This window comes from Cyanistes caeruleus, chromosome 17 (assembly GCF_971803275.1).
Source record: "Cyanistes caeruleus chromosome 17, bCyaCae1.hap1.1, whole genome shotgun sequence".
NCBI lineage: Eukaryota > Metazoa > Chordata > Aves > Passeriformes > Paridae > Cyanistes > Cyanistes caeruleus.
The window spans coordinates 1,155,988-1,177,583 of record NC_141717.1 but is presented as its reverse complement, the minus strand read 5'-3'; the positions used below and the strand labels follow the sequence as shown (position 1 = coordinate 1,177,583).

Below are 21,596 nucleotides of genomic sequence, written 5' to 3'. Positions count from 1 at the left end.
CAGTGCTTTGCCTTTTTATCTCGCACACATGGAATTGGCCAGGAGGGATGTGTGCTTCCCGGGACTAATTTGTGTGTGCACATGTAAGGGTGTGCAGATGTTTCTGTGCGTGCCTGTCTGTGGGTACATGCATGGCTCTGGGGGTATTTTGGTGCACGTCTGTGTGCACACATGTGCATGCCTGTGTTTGCATGCACATGTGCTTGCGCGTGTTCCTGCATGCACACACAGGGATGTGAGCACACAGGGGCTGCTGTGTGGGTTTCTCTGCATGTGTGACTCGTGCACACAAGACAGAGCCATAAATATGAAGAGTTCCAGGGGAGGGCTGTCACACAGCCTGGTATGAAGTGGGTGGTCCTGCTGGAAGGCTGGGTGGGCTCTGTCACCAGAAACAGCTACCAGGGAAGGGACAGTGGGGACAGTGGGGCTGCAAGTGCCCAGATGGCACTGCCAAACCCTCCAGCTGCAGCCCTCCATCCCATACTTGCTTGCCTTCAGCCGAGTGGTGCCAGTTCCTACACATGTCCTTTCTCTTCTGCCCTGACCTCATGGCACCAGCCCCACAGGGTGGTGGATGCTGCATATCTGGATGGCACATTGGGATGACCTGCGCTATGCTGTGTCCATCCCAATCCCAGCACAACCTCCCATTGCAGTGGGGGATGCAAGGGCAGCTCCAGCCCACCAGGAGGGTCCTGATTTTCACCTTCAGCCCTCATCATCTCCCCTTCCCTCGCAGCCTGCAACTGCAACCTGCATGCGCGGCGCTGCCGCTTCAACATGGAGCTGTTCAAGCTGTCGGGGCGCAAGAGCGGCGGGGTGTGCCTCAACTGCCGGCACAACACAGCGGGCAGGCACTGCCACTACTGCAAGGAGGGCTTCTACCGCGACCTCAGCAAGGCCATCACCGACCGCAAGGCCTGCAAAGGTAAGCTGGGGGGTCTCCATGGGAGCAGATGAGTGACAGAATCTCTCTCGGTCTCCTTCGTCTCCCTGCCCATCCTTGGGATGTCCTCTGCTCACTTTGGCAGCTGCAGGTCAGCTCCAGCCACCACCACCCTGATCACTTCTACCACCCCAAGGGCACCAGGCAGGGGTAGCACTTTGAGCCCAGCATCAACTCGAGGTGGAGGAGGATTACAGGAAGGGAGAGAGGAGGTTGCCAGGAGCCTGGGAGGGTTCTGGTGTGTTACCATCTCCTTTGGTCGGTGTTTGGAGAGATGCTGAGGAGGTGCCGAAGGAGATGTGACTAAATGTTCTGGAAACCAATCTCTGATAGGGATGTTGTCTGGGATATAGACATGCTTGGAGCATGGGTTCCCTGCTCAGGAGAGCTGGGAATGCTGGTGGAAGTCACATCTCCCGGGTGGACTGTGGGGCCAGGACCCACATTGTGTTTTTCAGCTATGGGATGGCTTTTGTGACCTGTTTTTGGGGAGATGCTGAGCACTGTGGCTCCTGGTAACTGTCCTTGAGCCACACTGGCTCCAAGCCGTCAAACTGCAGCTTGACCTCTCAAGGTCCCTAGCCTGTGCCAAACATCATGGAATCTGTACCTCTCCTCTCCTCTCCCTCCTCTTAACTCCTGGCCAAGCCTGTCTGGTTCCTCTTCCCTCTCCCTGCTCAGCTTGTCTGTAGAGCTTTTTCAAAATAATAGTTTCACCAAAGAATTTGAGATAAAAAAACACCCTGCCTGTCTCTAAGGACTGTTGAGATCCAGACTGGAACATCAGATGGGCAGGAAGTTGGCCATGGCTGTTTAGAGGCTGAGAATTGTTCCCTGATCCCTGTCTTTGGTTGTGAGTCCCTCCTGGAAGGAGCACACTGTCCCTCTCAGATCTCTCTCCAATGCATTTTGTGGCCGCATGGGCCCTGGGCCCCTTCAGTGCTGCAAGAACACAATGCTCATGTGTTTATGTAGGGCCTGCAGGAATTACTGGAGCTGGTTTCGGACCATTAACTTTGTGGCCATGGACCTGAACTGCAGGATTTGACTTTTGAGGTTCCCTTGTCAGGCACATTAGTACTGTTGGAGGTCTGGCTCATTCAGGTTGGGATATAATAAAGGAAATCCCTCCATTGCCTGTGCTGTGCCAGTGGCCTGTCCTCATCCTTGCTACTTCCAGGAATGCTTGAGAGGATGGAGTGAAGGGAGAAACTTCCCACATTTGCGCAGTGTCACAGCAGGAGCAGGGCTGAGCAGGCACTGGCAGGAGCCCTACCTGCAGCCAGTTCATTAGCAAACTGAGCTAATCATTTTCAACAACCCAAGCAGCTGACTTGTCATGTGTCCCTCACAGCCCATGTTCTCAGGGACCACAAGCTCTTTCCACCCCATGGCCTTGGCCAAGCCATGCCACAGCTGTGGCTGTGGGCACGGCAGCCTCTGGCACCAGACCATTGATGAAGATTGTGTCAGCATCCTTGGAGTTACACAGGGAGACACTGGGAGAGAGGAAGAGGAGGAGGCAGGACAAGGCATGCATCCTGATGGTCTATGGCAGAGCATATCAGATTGTGTCCCATTCCTGGGAGGGGATGGATGGCAGCAGCCCCCAGTTCCTGCAGCAGCACCACCAAACTGGGGCAGCTGCAACAGAATTCTCTTTTCCACGAGGATTCTGTCAAGTGCTGAGGGCTGGCAGGCAGCCCCAGCTCTCCCCCAACACTTGAGAGGCACCAGGGTGGCTGTGCTGCCTCCACCTCACTCTTCATCTCCTGCAGGCGGCACCTCATCTCCCAGCCCTCCCCAAGGAACAGTTTCTGCTTCTCTTTGGATTAGGGAGGGTCAGGCTGGAGATCAGGGAAAGGTTCTTCCCCCAGAGGTGCTGGCACTGCCCAGGCTCCCCAGGGAATGGACACAGCCCCGAGGCTGCCAGAGCTCCAGGAGTGTTTGGACAGCGCTGCCAGGGATGCACAGGGTGGGGTTGTTGGGGTGTCTGTGCAGGGCCAGGAGTTGGATTCAATGATCATATTTGGCCCCTTCTGGCTTGGGATATTCTGTAATTCTATGACCAGCTCTTTCTACTTTTCCTCCAAAACTGATACAATCCCAAGCAAAGTGGACATCCTGCAGGCATTCACCTCCCATGGGGCCCCAGCACCACTTCCCTGGGCATTGGGGGGATCAGTTTCTACTCCAGATGGGAAAGAGAGCACTTATCAAAGAGCAATAATAGAAAAAATGCCAAAAAAAATGCCAAAAAAGCTAATAAAGCAAGCTGGATTTAGCTGGGACCAGGGAGGATTACTGAATATAGCATGGGTTTGTGGGAGCAGAGCTTCTGCAGGTTGCAGTGTTTCCTACCTGGCTGTGGCTCAAGTCCCTCTCCTTGCAGAGTTGAGGATGGGAGGCAGAGGGGGCCTGGCTGCTCCCATCTGCCTGTGCCCACCATTTGTCAGTGCAAGTCTTGCTCCACCACCTCCATAGGGCAGGAATTGTGCAGCATTACAGTGATGGAAAGTATATCTGGTCCAAGGTGGATCCTCTGGAGGGGTCAGGGAGGGCAAAGCACCCCAGGATGCCCAGGAGTTGATGGGATGGGGTGAGCACAGATGCTGCACTCAGGAGAAATGGCAGCCAGAGATGCCTGGGCTGTGGGAGGAGCAGAGGAGTGGGACAGGTCTCCACTTGCAGATAAGCCTCTGTCCTTGTGCCAAGCCACAGCCACTCTGCAGTCTGGGCAGGGGATGCTGCTTCTGGAGGGCTGGCAGGGTTTGCCTGTACTTTGGAAGCGCTGCAAAGCTCAGCCGAGCCAGATGAACATGTGCACAGGGCCGACCCCTGCCACGGTGCATATGCTGAGGAGGATCTGGCAGTAAAGGTGGTACCCTGGGTCTGGGGAGCCAGTTCCTGACTCTCCCTCAAGGAACAGAGTTAATAAGATGCTTCTGCTTCTTTGGCTGCTGCTCCTTCAGTAAAACAGAAAGCATTTCTACCCCTCCCTTATCTAGGGGTGGATCTGCTGGGATTGGGAGCTGCTTAGAGGAGGAGCAAGGTCCCAGGTGCTGGCAATGGAGAGCTGGTGCTCTCAGAGAGGCATATAAGTACACAGAGATGTGACAAGATAATTTGGACTTGTTTTTTTCAAAGATGTGTCCCATACCTGCATCTCAGGTATCTACACTCCTGCAAGAAAAAGGCAAGGTAAGGATCCTGACAGTGGATGTTTAGAGCAGGCATGGAACAGTCTGCTGTGAATTTGAACAAAGGCTTTTGCTCCTACCACAGTGCTGGCCCAGGGCAGAGACTGAGCATTACAATGAAGGCAAATGCTCATAGAATCACAGACTGGTTTGGGTTGGAAGGGACATTGAAGATCATCTGGTTCCAAGCCTCTGCCATGGGCAGGGACACCTTCCACTAGACCAGGCTGCAGATGGCTCAGTTAATATTCAGGAGGCAAATCACTAACCCAGTGGCCAGGAACTACTACATCTTATTTAAACAAACACCAGCACGTGCTACTAAATAACTCTTCAACCATGGTTTGTCTCTGCTGGGATGCAGCATCCTTGAAATAGGCACAAAAATACTGGCTGTAGGTTGTATCTATCTGAGCAGAGCCCTCACCTGCTGGTGAGCAGGCAGTGCTTCCCTCCCACTGCCAGCATCACTGCTGGACCCTGCGGGACAGAAAAGCTGGGAGGATGGAAAAGGCAGAGCAACCTACAGGATTAATTCAATGGCGGTAATTGAAAAGTCAAATAAAGGATGGCTGTGCATTAATCCCAGTAATTTAAACAAAGACGTAAGCTGTGAGCTTTCTACAGTGAAAACTGGTGAAGCAGTAGCAGCTAAGCCTCAAGATGCAAAAATACCCTCAATATGAGGTGCAAGACATGCTTTCTGGCAAGCACAGCTTGATGAGTTAAGCTCCAAGCTAGTGACTTAATCCACCATTCAAACTCCATGGGCCAGATCCTGGCAGCCAGAGGCTGGGAGAAGCAGGGCTCAGTGTGTGGGCAGCAGTGCAGAGCTGCACTGTGCCCCCAGCCCTGCCTTCCCTGGGGCTGGGATAGGCTCCCTGAGCCAGACCCCTCCACAGGTTATTTCAGGATAAGGAAGGACAGAGATGCCACAGCCGCAGTTGTGGGATGGACCACGCTGCAATGCAGGACCCATCAGGGTAAGCACTCTTGCCTGGGATGCTCTTCCCCTGGGAACAGGAAGGAACAATGTATTTTTGTGGGACTGTGGGAAATCCCACTATGGCAGAGCAAGTGGCAGAGATTGGTCTGGCAGAGACCAAGCTTGTACCCTAATGACACTGATTGGTTGTGCACTTAAGATGAGAAAAGGTGCCTTAATTACTGATCTGGGTAAAGCATCCAGAGTCACTGAAATCTTCCACCACATGGAGAGAGATCAGCTTAGATGAACTGGATCCTGATTGGGCTGAGATTTGTGTCTGTCCATAAACTTTACACCAGGAACAGACCGCTGGGGCCCAAGAAAGGCCCCATGTTTCCAACAGCCCTGTGTCATGCCAAGACTCCCTTACTCGCTGCCATTTGTTATCACAGCTGAGCCCCCAAAATATCCCTGTCAGAAAGATGTCCGCTTCCAGTCCTAGCCAAGATCTGATAAGGATGGAGCATCTGGTCCCCATTAGAGGCTGCTCACTCTGGTTTCTGGCTGTGCAGGAGGGGGCTCAAGTGCCATGGTGCTCCCACCAATCCCATCTGGTGAAAATTAGGGAAACGTTAACATCAGGGGGCTGTGGGGGCGGGTGGGGGAGATGTTTTTGTTTTGCTTTGAAATCACGTTCAACTCTTACACTGATGGAGGCCAAGATAACCTCCAGCTCATAGCCGGCCCAGCTCCAAGAAAGCGGATGGGAAGGTCCTCTCTTGAACAAGCATCTCCTTCCCACATCCCTCCATGTAGACAATCCTCAGTGGGTCCATCATCCGGTGTGATATGATGGAACATTCTTCTGAGAGCAAAGACAACTTCACCCACCTCGGGTATGGCTTGTCCCTAGAGAGACTGTGGTAGAAAGATGTGGGCTCAAACTTTGCCCAGGGTCTCCAGGAGTCAGGAGGGGTATTGAGGCTTATGAGCTTGGGAAACATTGAGAAAACCTCCTTCATTCTAAAACCAAGACACAGTCAAGTTTTGTGTAAAATCCCACTGTTGGTTCAGCTCCATGGAGTGGAAAGCTTGGAAGTAGGGGAGCAAGTGGAGAAAATGTTTTTTACTGCTGTGACAGGAACATCTCCCTGGAGTTGAGGTGGGGGAAGATCTCAAATGACAGCTGGTGGCTGCAGGCCCCTGTGGGAATTGCAGAGGCTCCAGGTGCTCATCCTGAGCATCCCTGTCAGCAAGGCTGTACCCTGGCCAACCTCTTTGTCCACTTGCCCTCCTGCCTAGAGCTCACAGCACATGTGGGGCTATGGTTGGTCCAGACCGGTGGATCTAGCTGGGTCTGTGCTGTGCCAGTCCCACCAGCAGATTTCCAGTGGTGCTCTGGAAGGGTCCTTTTCCTCTTCACCTCTTTGGGACTGCACCTTGGGGTTTGTGTTGTGCCTCCCTTTTCACATAATCATTTCTCTCTCTCCCACTCAGCTTGCGACTGCCACCCAGTCGGTGCGGCCGGCAAGACCTGCAACCAGACCACGGGGCAGTGCCCGTGCAAGGATGGCGTCACCGGCCTCACCTGCAACCGCTGTGCCAAGGGCTACCAGCAGAGCCGCTCGCCAGTGGCCCCCTGCATCAGTGAGTGCCCCACACCTTGCCCTGCACTCAGGGACCCCCACAGGCACTAGGGGATGCTCCTTGTCCCCCACTCACCTTCAATGGTTTATGGTGGGTGGGAGGCTCAGACAAGAGGCTGTCTGTCCTTATGGGTGTTCTTCAGGAAGTGGTCAAGTAGGACTCTCTGATCACTTTCTGGGGTGACCTGGGTTTCACCTGCCACAGCACAGGAGGCTCTGGATGACCCCTTGCATCTGCTTGCTGAAACAGCTCTGCTGGGTCCCATCCTTGGTACAGCACCTGCCCTCCTCACCCAGCTGAGCCCTGAGTGTGGTCACTCAGGCAAGGCCAGAGTCAGCATAAAACTGTGTTTATTGTCACAGTGGGTTTGAATTTGATCCAAGTGGTAGAGGAACAACTTCCCACCCTGCAGCATTTGCTGGGCTGCTGGAGCAGTGGCAGTGTGGATCATGGGCAGAGCTGGCTCCTCTCTCTCTGTTCTTCCCCAAATTTGAATTTAGGAAAGAAATTGCTCCAGGTTTTGCTGCCAAGAGTCCTGAGAAAGTGTTATCTTTTCACACATTTATCCCTGTGCTGGGCAGCCTGAAGCATGCTGAGATAGCCAAGCACTCAACTGATGTCCAAACTGAGTTCAGATGAGCTGGGCACCTGGGGAGCATCCATCCCTGGAGCACACAACCTCACACAGCTACTTAGGGTTCTTGGGGACTGAAGAATTGCAGCCTGGCCCAGTTTACTGAATTCAGTCTGTGCATCTCTGGGTCTGTTCAATGGACTGCAATAGTCAGGTCAGATTCATCCCATCATCTCTCATTTGTGACCAACAAAATCTCCTTGTGGCCCATTTTCAGAAGGCTTTCTCCCAGTTGTCACCTCCAGAGCTGAGGATCTCATCCTTAAGATACCTCTCCCTTTCTTTTCCAGAGATTCCTGCCATCAACCCCACCTCCCTGGTCACCAGCACAGAGGCACCTGCAGGTAAGTAAGTGCTCCATGTCCCTGGCCAAGTCCATGGCCCCAGCCCTACCCAGAGATCTGGGGGCAGATGCCACCTTCCCTCTTCCTAGCACAGCACGGGGGAGGGCTGAGCTCTACCAAATCATTTGGCAAAAAATTAATGGTAAAAAATTTTGGTAAAAGATGTGACTATAATTTAAAATCTTGTGTATTTCTAGAAAGGAACTGACTAAGATTGATGGACTTTTTTGGGAAAGGCGTTCTCCATCTCCTTCAAGGAGGAGAACAGTGATGCAGCCCACTGGGGCCTTGCCATCCTTTGGCAGGTTAAGGCAGGGGTTGTGGCATCTGGCACCAGTGGGTGCTTGGGAGCTGGCTTTGTTTAATCTCCTTTTATCAGCACCAGTGCAAGAGGTTCGTCCTCAGTGTCCTTGGCCTCTGCAGGACCCCAGCTCTCTGGGAGATGCTGGGACGGTGGGGGTCTGGCAGGTCTCAGGCAGGCTCCAGGGCTCCTGTGCTGGGGCACAGACTGCTGGGTCTCCCCTGGGACATGGGTGACATGGTGGTCACCTCATCCAGGTCTGGAGGACTGAAGGGTCTGGGTATGAGCTGCTTGTCCTGGCTGTGCAGTGTGATGGGACCATGGAGGGGCCAGTGCAACTGCTGGGGTCACCCAGAGAGAGGCGACAGCTCCATTGACAGACTGCAGGCCTTGCACAGGTGAGGGAGGCATGGCTGCCATGGTCCTCAGAGCTCCTCAAGAGCTGCCCTGGTTCCCCAGACTGGAGTGGTAAGGTTGGCATCTCAGTGCAAGCTGCAGGTTCACTTCTGCTTCTGCAGAGGCTTGGCTGAGCTGGGCACTGCTGGGAGGGTGCGTGGATGCTCCCTGCACTGATGGATTAGGGTCATTCTTCCAGCTTGGCCAGGGACCAAGGTCCCACTCAAGTACTCTGAGCTCCCAGTGTCATGGTCCATCCCAGTAGCACCAAGCAGTGCTGGGCCAGCCCCTGGATCCAGTGCCACCATGCTCAGCCTCCAGTGCTGCAGGATGTACCCAGCAGGATAAAGAGGGCTGTGGCAGGGCTTTCCTCCCTCCCCTCTTCCTTCCACAGTCCCCTCAACACTGCAGTGTGGCTGTTCCCAGCCATCCCAAGTCTGTCCCCCTGTAGGGGTTCGAAGCCAGGTAGAATAGGAGAAGCTAAGAAAGAAGCAGCCCCTTCCCTCCCTTCACCCCTCTTGCTGCTGTCCCCAAGAGCCTGGTCGTCCCCTGCATTCCACTGTGGTGGAATAGACATCCTGAACAATCCTCCACTCCATCCCTTGGCATATGCTCCTGTGAAGACAGCAGGGGCCCCTCCAGCTCCCCAGACCCATATTTAATGAGCAGCTTTCCTGTGCCCTGTTTGGGGTACATCTATCCCAAAGAAACCTACACCCTTCTTGGAGAGCCAGTGCCCTGTTTGTATCCATCTCCTCAGCTCCCCTTAGCATGGCTACCTTGCCTTGGCTGTGGAAAATGCCAACAGCCTCTTCCCAGCCTGGTGCGTGCTTGGGACGTGCTCTCCAGCCCTCTGGAAACATTTTCCAGGATGGCTGCTGCAACCCTGTGCATGAGCTTGCTGGCTACAGGAGAGCCAGAGATGAGGTGTGTCAAAGAGATGGAATTTTTGGCCCCACACAACAAGACAGACACTGAGAGGCTGGAGCATGTCTAGAGATGGGAAAGAATTTGGGGAAGGGTCTGGAGCACAAGTCTGATGAGGAATAGCTGAAGGAGCTGGAGGTGCTCAGCTTGGAGGAAAGCTACTCTTTCCACAACTCCTGACATGAGGGTGCAGCCAGGGGAAGGTAGGGCTATGCTCCCAAGGAACAAGGCATAGAACAAGAGGAAACCTCAAGTTGTGCCAGGGGAGGTTTGGGTTGGACATCAGGGAAAATTTATTCCCTGCAAGGGTTGTCAGGCAGTGAACCAGGCTGCCCAGGGCAGTGGTGGAGTTACCATCACTGAAAGTGTTCAAAAAGCAAGATGTGGCACTTTGCGATGTGGTTTAGTGGGCATGGTGGTATTTGGTTCAAGGTTGGGCTCGATGATCTCGGAGGCCTTTTCCAACCCTAATAGTTCTGTGTTCCTTCGGAAGAAGTAAAGTGTGTGGATGGGGATGGAGTTGGGAGATGCACAGGAGGAACCTGTAGCTCCTTGCAGAGTGGTGCTGGCTTAGCACACGTGCACCCCAAGGAGTAGTGCAGACCCTGGGACCTCTGCACATCCTGACACCCCACCCAGCACCTATGGGCACTGCTGAGCCCTCACAGCCCTGTCCCTAGAGGCTCTGGAAAAGAGGGGGTGTTTTCAGGACAGTGAGGAGCAGCCTTGCCTGGATCTGGCAGGTTTCACTCCTCACTGTGGCAGAGGAGACCTGAGACTTGGGGTGCACATCCTGCCCAATGGGAAGATGTGGTACCAAAGTGATGCAGGGAGCTGCGTGGGATAGGGAAAATCACCATCCCCTCTGCTCCTGCCCACCCTGACAGCTGTGAGGAGGGAGCTGGGAATATCAGGCTTTGGGAGAAGGAAAAAAATGGGAATGAGAGATCTGGCCGGTTTTGTTGCCAACAGAGAGTGCTGCATGGAGCAGAGTTAATCAAGGTGACTCCCCTCCAGTGCTTTATAAATAGGAACAGTTTCACAATGATGTCTGAGCCATTCAGCTGGGCAAAAATAAATAGCACTGGCGGAGACCTGTGTTGTTTGCTCAGTTTTAGCAGAGCAGATCTGCCTCAAACTGCCTCCAGTTTATCTGTGGATTTGTTGGTTTAAGATTTCTGGCTTCTAGCTCAAATATCCTTAATGCAAAGTAGCTGCCTCTGCCCAGAGTCTGTGCCACTGGAGGATCAGGGGACCTAGTGGGGGTCCTGCCACTCCCTTTGCTGGGGGTGATCAGAGTGAGGGGGGTGATGCTGCCCTGGCTGGCACTGCCAGGGTTACCTGCACCTGGTGTGTGTGTCCTGCAAGCAGGGCTGCCAACACTGATTCTTTCTGCTCTCACCCTGTCTGCTCCCTGATGCCCCTCTGCTTACATCCTTCTGCTCCAGGAGCCCCAGCCATCCCTGAGCAGGGCACTCCCCAAGGGGCCCTCAGCACCTCAGGCTGCCTCCCAAGCCCCTTCTCCCCCCATTTCCCCAAAACCTCCCACCTTGCCTCTGGCAGCAGGTGCTGGCTGCAGGAACAGGGGGACATTGTTCAGGGCTGCCATGCTCAGGTGCTGGGCTTCCCACCCTCTCCCCATCCTTCTCTGTGCTGGGGTTCAGTCCCTGGGTGTGTCCAGGCTTTTCACTGACACTGCCATCTTCTGCATCACTTTTCCCAGCTTTGTCATGCCTTTCCAATCTTCCAAAGCCTTTGAGGTCTAGCTTTGAAGTCTGTGCCTGAGCAACTGACTGGCTTGGTGATGAAACATCCTGGGTCCACTTCTCATAATTTTTATTACTATTATCTTGAAATATTTTCCACATAGTGGAAAAAAATAAAATCCATGCTCCCTGTTAGCAGAATTAACAAAACTCATGGAGCGCAAAACAGGGCTTTAAGGGAATTCAAAGTAAGCAGTAAAAGATTTGCAGCCATAGCACCTAATTAAGTTACATCTCTTAAAACAAAATATTGCTTTTTTTTTCAAGGAGAGGAGAAGTAAACCAGATGTGCAAACCTGCCACCTCTCACACACACTCTCCCCCACAGGAGGAGCCTGCCCACACCAGACCTGTGGCTCTGGTTATCGGCTGCCTCCTCCCAGTCTGCACCTGTAGCATCTCCCGAGATACGGCATTGTTAGAGCTGGGGCTGTAGCATGTCCCAAGGATACATTTGTGCCTGGGATGGGGCTGTAGTGAATCCCAGGGATGCAGCAGTGTCAGGAATTGGGTTGTAACTCATCCCAGTGAAGTCTCAGTCTCAGAGATTGCTCTGTAACTTGTCCCAGGCATGCATCAGTGTCAGGGATGGGGCTGTAGCATATCCTGGAGATACAGAAGCATTTCGGGATTTGTGGGTGCACTTTTATGCCATGGGCTGTGTGAGGTCTCTGCTGACCCCCAGTCCTTCTGTGGGGCTTGGTTGCCCCATCCAGCTGCACAGACACAGCAGCTAAAGCTGCTCTTCTCCCCACTGCCCCACAGAATGTGTAAAGCCATGGGTTCTCAGTCCCTGCATGTGAGAGCAGACCCCATCTGGCACAAAGCATCCCAGTTCACTTGGGAGGATGGAACCATGGCCCATAGCTGTGTTGTGATCAGGACTTGGGGGATGAGATCCCAAGCGGAGCTGTCCCATGGCAAAACCCTGCAGAAACAGGACAGGCTGCTCAGGGAGAGGCAGTCTGGAGAGTGCAGGCAGGATCTATCTGCCCTGACATCCCTTGCCACTTTCCACCACACCCAGTGATGGAGGAGGCCACGTGCTTGGGGCCAAGGAACACAAATGCCTCCAGTTATTTGGACTTTCTTTTTCTTCCCAAGTTTCTTAGATAACTGGAGCAGGAATTGATTTTACATTTGAGGATTGTTCCTCAGCACAAAGATGTGGTTAAAAAAATCCCCAAACTAATCCTAAATTGTTAATTACCAACCCCATTTTCTGGCTCCTTTGAATCACAGTGTTATATTGCTAATCATGAGCAGCAACCCAGGGCAGTTACAGGATTTCTTTCTGCTTTTCTTTCATCCCCATTGCCAAGGGAAGGGGGTGGCAGGTTAGCTGAGGCTGCCCCACAGCCTGCTCCCACCACACAGCACCCTACACTCCACCACCCCAGCACCCATCAGCCCAGCCCATGCTCCAGCCGAGCACCCAGGCCATGCCACCCTCCTCCCCCACAGCACCCGGTGTCCATGGGAAGGCCTGTGGCAACTAATGCCAGGTGCAGGAGGGTTTCTGTGCCCCTTTGCCTGGGGAGGAAAAGGTCTCCTGTCCTGACAGGCGTTCCCCAGAATAAGATGGGAGGCTCTCTTTAGCGTCCCTTTGATGGAGCAGGAAGGGACAGAGCGCTGTGTCGAGGTGGGCCTGTGGCCTGTCTCAGGGGACGGCAGGGTCTGGGATGGGCTGTGGTGTATCCCAGAGAACACAGCAGTATGAAGCTGGGGCTGTAGCAAATCCCAGGGGATGCAACAAGGTTCAGGCTGAAGCTGTAGCATATCCCAGGGATACAGTGGGTGAGGGCACCTTCAGTGCCACCACCAAGCACTCCAGCACGCTCAGCAGCCAGCCCCTGTACGGAGAGGCCCTGAGCCCCCTCTGTAGCCATCACAGCTGCTTCAGGGAAGGCAGCAGGGCCAAGGCATCTCTGCCAGCCCAGGCAGAGGGGCAGTGTGGCAGCATGGGGGGCTGAACTGGGAATCAGAGCTCATCCCCCTCTGCCAAGAATTAGCTTCACGCTGCACTGCTTCTGTCACTGACAAATTTGGAACAGGTGGCATGAAGTCCCAGATATAAAGGAGCTGGGCAGAGAGGAAAACAACAGGGCCCAGGGTGAGTTTGTGCTCCTGGGCTTCTTTCTTTCCTCATTCCTCCCCTTGGTACAGGGTTCTGTTATTCCCCGTCTTCCCCCAGAGCTTCGCCTCTATCCCCAGTGATCGCTGTGGCAACCCACAAACAAAGACAACTTTAGAGGCTGCTGGCTCTGTCCTGGGCTGTGGGGCCAAGCCAGAGGGAGAACCTGCAAAAGGCAGAGAAAAGAAGAAAGATGGGCTCAGAAAAAAACATGCCATTTGGAAAGAGACAAATTGAGATGTTCAAAGGAAGACGGCAGGGGAAAGAAAGGAGGAGAAGAGGGCTGCTTCGGGCAATTGTTGGGATCAAAGGCTTTGGGGAGAAGGAAAGAGGCATTCCCTGCCCTCCCTCTGCTTGAGATGCAAATCTGTGGGCTTTAGAAATGCACAGAAAAAAAGCTTCCTGGAGGACAGGAGCCTTGGGGAACAGCAGGGTGGTGGAGGACAGCCTGGTGGCCTCCCCAGCCCATTTGGAGCAGCCTGAGCAGGGGATGCCTGGGCAGCAGGAACGATGTAGTAGAGCAGAGCCACTTCCCTCACCTGCCGCCTTCTCACAGCCTGAGTCCCCTTTCCCACTTATGGGAACCTATGAGGCACAGGTCCCTGGAGGGGCTGTCCCCTGAGAGTGCTTCCCACCACTGGCCCTGAGAGCTGAATCACTGTGAGGATCACGACCCCCTTGGTGTGGTGTCAGACCTGCCTTTGGATCTGCCCCCTGTGGGGCTGATTGTGGGATTGGTGCCAAATCCCCTTTTCCCACATTACCCAGCACTGCAGAGTCACAGATGTTGTGTTGGCCATGGCCCCTGCGAGCCCTCCATGGAGGCCACTATCACCTCACCTGCATTCCTCCCATCCATCCTTTTCTGTGTCTGGAAGGAGTCCTCAGGCTTCCTCCAGCACCCCTGTGCTGACTTATCCTGCAGGACATTGTCACAACAAGTGACAGAGTCTTCTCAATGCACCCAAGGTCACTTGGTTCCTCTTCCTTGATGTGGTATCAGACATTTGTGCTGATCTTTGAGCTCCCAGCCCTTGTGAGGTGCCAGGGGAGCAGCTGAACTCAACAGACCCTCATCCCCAGCAGTGCTCAGGCCCTGACTCAGGAGGAGTCAAGTACTCACCACCTTCTGCCAGGCTGGGTCTTGCCGCTGTCCCCTCCACCCCACTCCCTCTTCCCCTGTGGTGGGATGAGTCCCCTACATGCCTCAAGCCACTTAGTGCTCAACCCACTGTTCTTCTGCTGCAGACTGTGACTCCTACTGCAAACCAGCCAAGGGAAACTACAAGATTAACATGAAGAAGTACTGCAAGAAGGACTATGGTAAGGACCTTCAACCTCTCTGGGCCACCCTGGGCTTTTCCCCAGAGGCAGATGTGGGCTGGCTGTGGGTGGAGCAGATGAAGGCATCTGGGGGGTGGGGGATGCTCCATATGGAGAGGGGTCCCCAAATCAGCCCTCCCAAAGTTGCAATGGATAAGGCAGGTGGGGCTGCTGGGGAAGGGCAGTTCCTGTCCCAAACCTTCCTTTGGGGAGCAAAGCAAAACATCACTATGCCTCCCCTTTTTTCCCTCAGTGGTCCAGGTGAACATCCTTGAGATGGAGACAGTGGCCAACTGGGCCAAGTTCACCATCAACATCCTCTCTGTCTACAAGTGCCGTGACGAGCGGGTCAAGCGCGGTGACAACTTCTTGTGGATCCACCTGAAAGACCTGTCCTGCAAGTGCCCCAAAATCCAGATCAGCAAGAAGTACTTGGTCATGGGGATCAGCGAAAATTCCACTGACCGGCCCGGACTGATGGCTGACAAGAACAGCCTGGTCATCCAGTGGCGGGATGCCTGGACACGCCGTCTTCGGAAACTGCAGCGGCGGGAGAAGAAGGGCAAGTGTGTGAAGCCCTGAGGGGTTTGCACCCACCCTGTCCCCCATGCCCAGCCTCAGCCCAGCTGGGTGCTGCCAGACTGCACCCACAGACTCTGTACATATATATAGTGTGAACGGACTCTTTGTCTATAGTGTATATTTTGGCAATGGTTTCCTGTTGTGTGTGTGTGCACGGGTGGGTGTGTGTGTCAGCCCTTTGAGTGTGTATTAAAAATAATGCAGTAATGACAAACCTTTAATGAGGAGCAAAGTGGAGCAAGGTCTCGTGGTTGCCTGTCACCTGAAGGAGTTTGAAGGGGATTGGTGTCCTGCTCAGGGCGTTCTGGAGCTCATTTTCAAGGCTTTTATATTCCCTTTAACACAGTTGTCTCCTGCCCAGCGCTGACATCTCAGTTGACAGCTCTCCCTTCTCCAGCATCTACCATCAATCTATCAGATTCTTCCTCACTCTGAAAGTGTGCTGCTTCCAGACCTCTCTCTGCCTTTCTCCTTGCCCAGGAGGAACGGGAGGTCAGAGTCTTCTTTCCCTCATTCCAATGTACAGGCAGGCTGAGTGGAAATTGTCCAGTGCTGCAGAGTGTCCAGCCCCAGAAGCTCCACCAGGAAGGACAAATGAACTTTTACAAGACCTGATTCCCTGGTAATCCTGGGCTCACATGGACCAGTGCTGCTGGCTGGTGCAGGACCTGTGTAGTGCTGCAGTGCCATAGAGGGGAGCCAGGCCCTGGCACTGTGCTGGTGGCCACTACCAGGCCAGGACTGTGTCCACCCTGGAGAAAGGGACAGACCTGGCAATCCCTAGTTGCCTAGGTCCCTAGTCCAGACAACCCAGTGAGAAAGACCTGGACACATCATTTTCCCCTCCCATGTCCACCTGCTCCATCTGAACCTTAGCTGGACTGGACAGTCTGACCAGAGCCATCATGTATCATCATCCATCCACCCTTGTCTATGTGCCTGTATTTTCACCTGGTACCAACTGACGTAATTGCACCTGTTTCTGTTGAGATGACACCAAGTGACCATCTGCCTTGGTGTGCATCTTCCAGAGCTGGCCAGACTGTGCTCTCCTGGGAAGAACTGCTGTGGCTAAGGTTGTCCCTAAGGTTGGGGATCTGTGTGGACATGCAGAGGTGACAGGAAGAGAGAGGAGTTTCCATTGATCCACCTCTAGTCTTTTATATCTTCTTCACCATGTATTAGTTTCTGGTTACACAGACACCAGTATCTTCCCATGTTGAGAATGTAGCGGTCTTGGCTTAATAAATACAAATAGAAATAGTAGGTGCTCTGACAATAGATATTCCTTTCCACACAAACCTTGCCTTGCTTACTGAATGGCTCAGTGAGGGGGTTGTAGCCTACATCAAAGTTTTCCAGTCCATTAGGATGAAACTTTACCCTTTCTAGCCCATGGCAGCTTGTGTGGACTCCCCATGTCATGGTGGTGCTTCCAGGCTTCAGCATTCCAAGGTGGTGCTGGAGCTTCCAGCTGAAGAAACTAGTGGAGCACTGTTGGGTTTCAGGATAAGGGAATTTGGAGAGTGAGTATCTAGGCCCTGGGGATCTGTGTGGACATGCAAGTGCATTGGTGAAGCTGCTGGACATGCTGGAAGTGACATTTCAGAGCTGTGGAAGACTTGTGGAAGTGCCATTGTTCAGGTCCCATGGGTACTTGGATGCCTACAGAGGGCATGGCCAGAGGTGTGGGGAGGCCAGAAGCTGAAGGGTAATGGGTATGTGGGACCACTTGGATAAGCTGATATTATCCGCCCTCCCGACACAGACCCTCTTCCCTCCTCTCTCTGAGCTGAGGGGACTCTCCCATCCCTGGTTCCTCTTGTTTGGATTGTCACAGGCTATTGGCCTCTGCAATGAGATGGTTCTTGATGTAGTTTGGGATACCCAGTTCTCCTCTTCCTCCCACAGCTGCTTTCACCGGACTTGCCCTTGGCTCAGGCTCACTCCAGCCCCATGCACCCAACAGACACAGAATCAAAGAATGGTTTGTGTTGGAAAGGACCTCAAAGATCACCTTCTTCCAAGCCCTGCCATGGGCAGGGACACCTTCCATTAGACCAGGTTGTTCCAAGCCCTGTCCAACCTGGCCTTGGACACTTCCAGGGATGGGGCAGCCACAGCTTCTCTGGACAAATGCAGGAGTCCTCACAGAGAAGTCAGTGGTGGTACACCCTTTGGGTGTGCAAAGACAGAACTTTCATCAGGATCATCCCTTCTGTCCCAGACACTGCTCAGCATCACCCCATGGGGTGTGGGGATTCTCTGACTCCTCTGCAGCCACAGCCCAGAAAGAGCAGGGCAGCACCACTGTTCCATGGGATACCTCTCAAGGCAGGGCTTCAGCAACACATGGTTTCTCCAAGCAAGGAAAGGCACAATGTATCTGTGTTCCTTGAAAATACTGGCACATCCTTCTCAGGCAGGGAGCTCCAGGATTTCCTTTGGCACCTGATTTCTCCTCTACTGAAGTGGGGTACCTAAAACTCTTTGAAGAATTTGGTGATTAGAGTTCTCCATTTACCCTCCAAGGCAGCTCTTCCCTCTTCTTTCACCTCTGCTATCTGGGGCTGTTGAGGAAGGATGTCTCCCAGCTGGCATCTCAGTGTCTGCTGGGGCAGATCAGAAATGCCAGAGCAGAGCCACCATGCCATGGTCTGTGCTGAGGAGAGGAGCTCTCCTCAGCTCCATCTCTCCCTTTGGCTCACGAATGTCTTAAAATCCTGGCTGAAGGACTGAAAGAGAAAGCCACATTGCACCTTCACTGAGTTTGATCCCTGAAGGACTTCTCTTGACATCCCTTGCTTATGTCATCTCCATGTCCAAAGCAAGAATTTACCTTTTTTATTCCTCTTCCTCTGCCTGGCATGGTCAGCTGAGAACTGCAGACTGCACATGGATGTGGCTGTACCTGGGACGCTGTAGCTGGGTCACCCTGAACTGGTTCCAATATGCCAAAGGCAGTGGAGAAGGCACCATGGATTTGCTCAGAGGTGCTGCTCATCCTGCCCTATAGTTTGGGCAGGGATTGGAGTGCACACCAGCACAGGCATCATTTGATGGAGAGCTGCAAATTCAGGGGCAGTTCCACATCCACCAGCACCCACCCAGCCCTGTCCACCCCTTTGGTGGTGGGGAGTGCTTTAGACCACTAGGAGCTGCCAGAGTCAATGGGTGACACAGGGCAGAGGGCTCAGGTGGCAGCAGGGTATGTGCACTCACAGTCCTGGTGGCTGCAGCCAGCAGCTATAGGCTTTGCAAGGGCAAAGAGAGAGACTGCAACGCAAACTCTGCTTGGCACGACAAAGCCATATGTTTTCCAAAATGGGTCTTCAAGGAAAAAAGTATTAATTCAGGAAAGCATCTGAAAAGCCTTTGGTGTGCTCTGGTGCATTCCCAATTCCTTGAGCACAGATCCCCCGCCCTGTGCAGCAGCTGGCGGAGCTCAGTGTGCCGAGAAGCACCGTGCTGGGACCGGCTGCTGCAGGCAGCGGATGCCTGTGCACGTGGGAAGGGCCAAAACCACCACGCACATTTCCATCCATGTTTTTTTATTTAACAGGTCTTTTCCCAGTATTCAGCTGGGTCAAAGTATTTGAGACACAAAGGCAGAAAGGCAGGCCAAGTTTGCAATTTCCCCCCTGCTTTGGGACTGAATTTTGCAGCTGGTTGAAATTTTTCTCATTTCAAAATGCCAGTGGACATTTTTCATGAAAACCTAGAATATGGCCAAGGAAAGACACAAAATGTGAGAATACTACAGAAAAATCAGTGCTCTTTTTCTGTGTTACCCAGCCAGCTCCACTCATGAGAGATCACAGCAGTTTGGACAGCTGAACCCCAACCTGACTGGACAGACAAATGGATGTATGTGTATTTTCCATCATTTTGTTCTTGGTAACTGAAGTCTATATAAATAAAATTTGACTGCACACAGGAAAACATGCTCCTTAGGTGAAATACGATCAAGCAAAGAGAATTTTGCTTGGCCAACAGGGCACAGCTCAGTGCTTGGGTGTGGGAATATTCTTCCTGGTGAGGATCTGAGCCTCTAAGAAGGGGTAAGATTTACTTGGAGTGACCCCTCATAGTCATAGGTCATAGTTTGACCTGGTCTTGGTCTCCTTGTTCTCCTGATGCTCTCTGGTACACAGAGCAACTTCTGTCCATGCTACCATGCAGATCCAAGTGGATCTTAGTAGTGGCTTCAGCTGTCAGAGAGCAGTGATGGTGGCTCTGCCAGCCCGTACTCTCCAGGCTTCCGTGGTTAATAACTTTTGCCACCTGTGGACATGATACCAGGCAACTGTGGCCTGCTGCCACTCCTCAGGTGTGGTGACCTGTCCAACCAACCATATCTTGTCCATCCAACCAGTGCCATATCCTCTGTCCCGTGCCCTTGGTACTGCAGCCCTCTGTCTATCACCCTTCACCCAAGCGTGGTGTTTTATTCGGCACTTTACAAACCTCACAAGTTTCATTAACATCCTAAATTTTGCTTCCTAAGCAAAGCACAGCCTCTGCAATTCCCAACCCTCCTCCTGTCCTCTCAGTCCCAACCAGGGCTCTTTCACCCACTCAGGCTCCTTCCAGAGGGGCTGTAGGACCAGGACAAGGCACACTTTTCCCACTCATGATCATGTCAAACAAGTGTTAGGGGACTTTAGTTGCTCCAAGCCCCTCCTGTCCTTGCAAAGCTGTGAGAAATGTGCTGTTCTTCAATATGCTTAATGTATTTTTACCAGCCTTGGGGGCACTTATTACATCAGTGTTAATCACCTGTCATTCGTTCATTTGTTCATCTAGTTCTTCATCCAACCTATTTCCTTGTTCATCTTTACAAGGGCACAATTCACTGGTTAAACACATGCTCCCCATGTGCATAGGATATGCAGCACCTGTGGGGTCTGGGGGCATAAGGAGGTGGGGGGCTCAGTTCAGCAGGGCCTGGGGAGCAGGGAGACAGCTTCCCACGTCAGCTGTGTGGGGGAAACATGAGGAAACCATTAATTGATGGGCTGGCCTGCGCTGTGTTTTCCTAAGGAAGAGCCGAAGACGGGGAACAGCTGGGGTCAGCAGGGCACCATCTGGAGAAACCCGTCAGCTCCCTCCTGCTGGGTTTTTCCCACCTCAGTGGCAATGGAGAGGATGAGACAGGAGGGAAGAGCGGTCCCCACCAGCACCCTGGGGATGGGGGGATCCTGCTGCAAACACGGACCTGCACATGTCCCCAACTGGCCCTGAGGCATCGCCGTTGTGTCGTGCCAGGAGGTTTCCAGTGGCACAGGAGATGTGGCATAAAGAGAAGCATCCTGCCCAGGGGTGCTGCTACCCCATGAGAGCCATGTTGGTACCCCCATGTCTTGGGCTCAGCATCTTTGTGCAGAAGTCAATGATTTCTCTGCATGGGGCAGGATCAGACTCTCAGCACAGAATGAGCCATCGAGGTTGGTCCTCTATTTAAACAACCACTGTGAGAATCAATAAATGGACAATGTTTTAATCTTGGACAAGGTGCTCTACCCCAAAATCTTGGAGAACCAGCCTCTCCACTGTCAAAATAAACACCACACGCTGCTTCCCCCCACCACACCCACACAATGGGAAACCATCAGCTGTTCAGGAGCAGGGAGAGGTGGCACTCCCAGAATATGGCTGGTCCTGGAGGATTCCCTGTCTGAGATGAGGAAGCGGCCAGCCCAGGCACACATAGTGACCAGCTGACTCCTGGGTTGAACACAGTGGGGATCATAGTCCTGCTCACAGCACAGGGAGTGAAGACATGAGGATGGGCAGAGCAAACCCAGCTCAGCACATTCGAGGAGTCTGGAGGTGCCTGGGTTGGGTCTCTCCCTGGCACTGACATCCCCACAGAGACTTCTGCAGCAGCAGTGGTTAAAGCCAGGTGCTGCATCCTGCCTGTCCTCTCCGTCCCCTGCCCATGTCCTGCCAGACACATGGCAGTGGGAGCAAATTTTCTCCAACGCTTAAAGCTCTGGGACTGTGCTACGGGTCACTAACCCCACCTCAGGGCCATTTGAGGTTTTGGTATGTGGTGACTCTTGAGTTTCCCTTCCCAGCCCTGCTGGCCACCCATGCTGTGATCGCTGTAGCCCCAGGTTGGTGCTGCTCAGATCAGTGTCCTGGGAGTCCTGGGTGCACCCCATGCTGGGGTAGCTGGGGTTTGCTCATCCATCAGGAAACCAAGCACACCCCAGCAGGCTCTAGCTGACATCTTGAGACAGAAATAAGGCGGCTTTGGCTAGCACACACATACAGACTGTCCCTTTTCCAGCAAAACAAGACGGTATCTGGAGCTGGGAGTGAGGCAGGGTGACCAAAGGGGGCCCTTGGAGTGGCCAGGCAGTGCTGCCCCCACACCAGCAAGGCTCAGTCATTCCTGTACCCTGCCCAAATCTGAGCCACTGGCAGCACCTCCACCTCCATCCCCATCCTTTGCTCTGC

At 53.3% G+C, this 21,596-nt stretch overlaps 1 protein-coding gene across 2 annotated transcripts in view; it reads left to right on the top strand.

The window, feature by feature from the left end:
• Window positions 1-17,835, top strand: part of NTN3 (netrin 3) — a 35,154-nt gene extending 17,319 nt beyond the window's left edge. For both annotated transcript variants that reach the window (XM_086854128.1, XM_086854130.1), the window contains 5 exons: window positions 743-931; window positions 6,575-6,724; window positions 7,649-7,702; window positions 14,475-14,549; window positions 14,803-17,835. In XM_086854128.1, the coding sequence (XP_086710254.1) occupies window positions 743-931; window positions 6,575-6,724; window positions 7,649-7,702; window positions 14,475-14,549; window positions 14,803-15,131 (797 nt within the window). In that variant the 3' untranslated portion in view covers window positions 15,132-17,835. The remainder of the gene's footprint in view (window positions 1-742; window positions 932-6,574; window positions 6,725-7,648; window positions 7,703-14,474; window positions 14,550-14,802) is intronic.
• The last annotated feature ends 3,761 nt before the right edge of the window (window positions 17,836-21,596 follow it).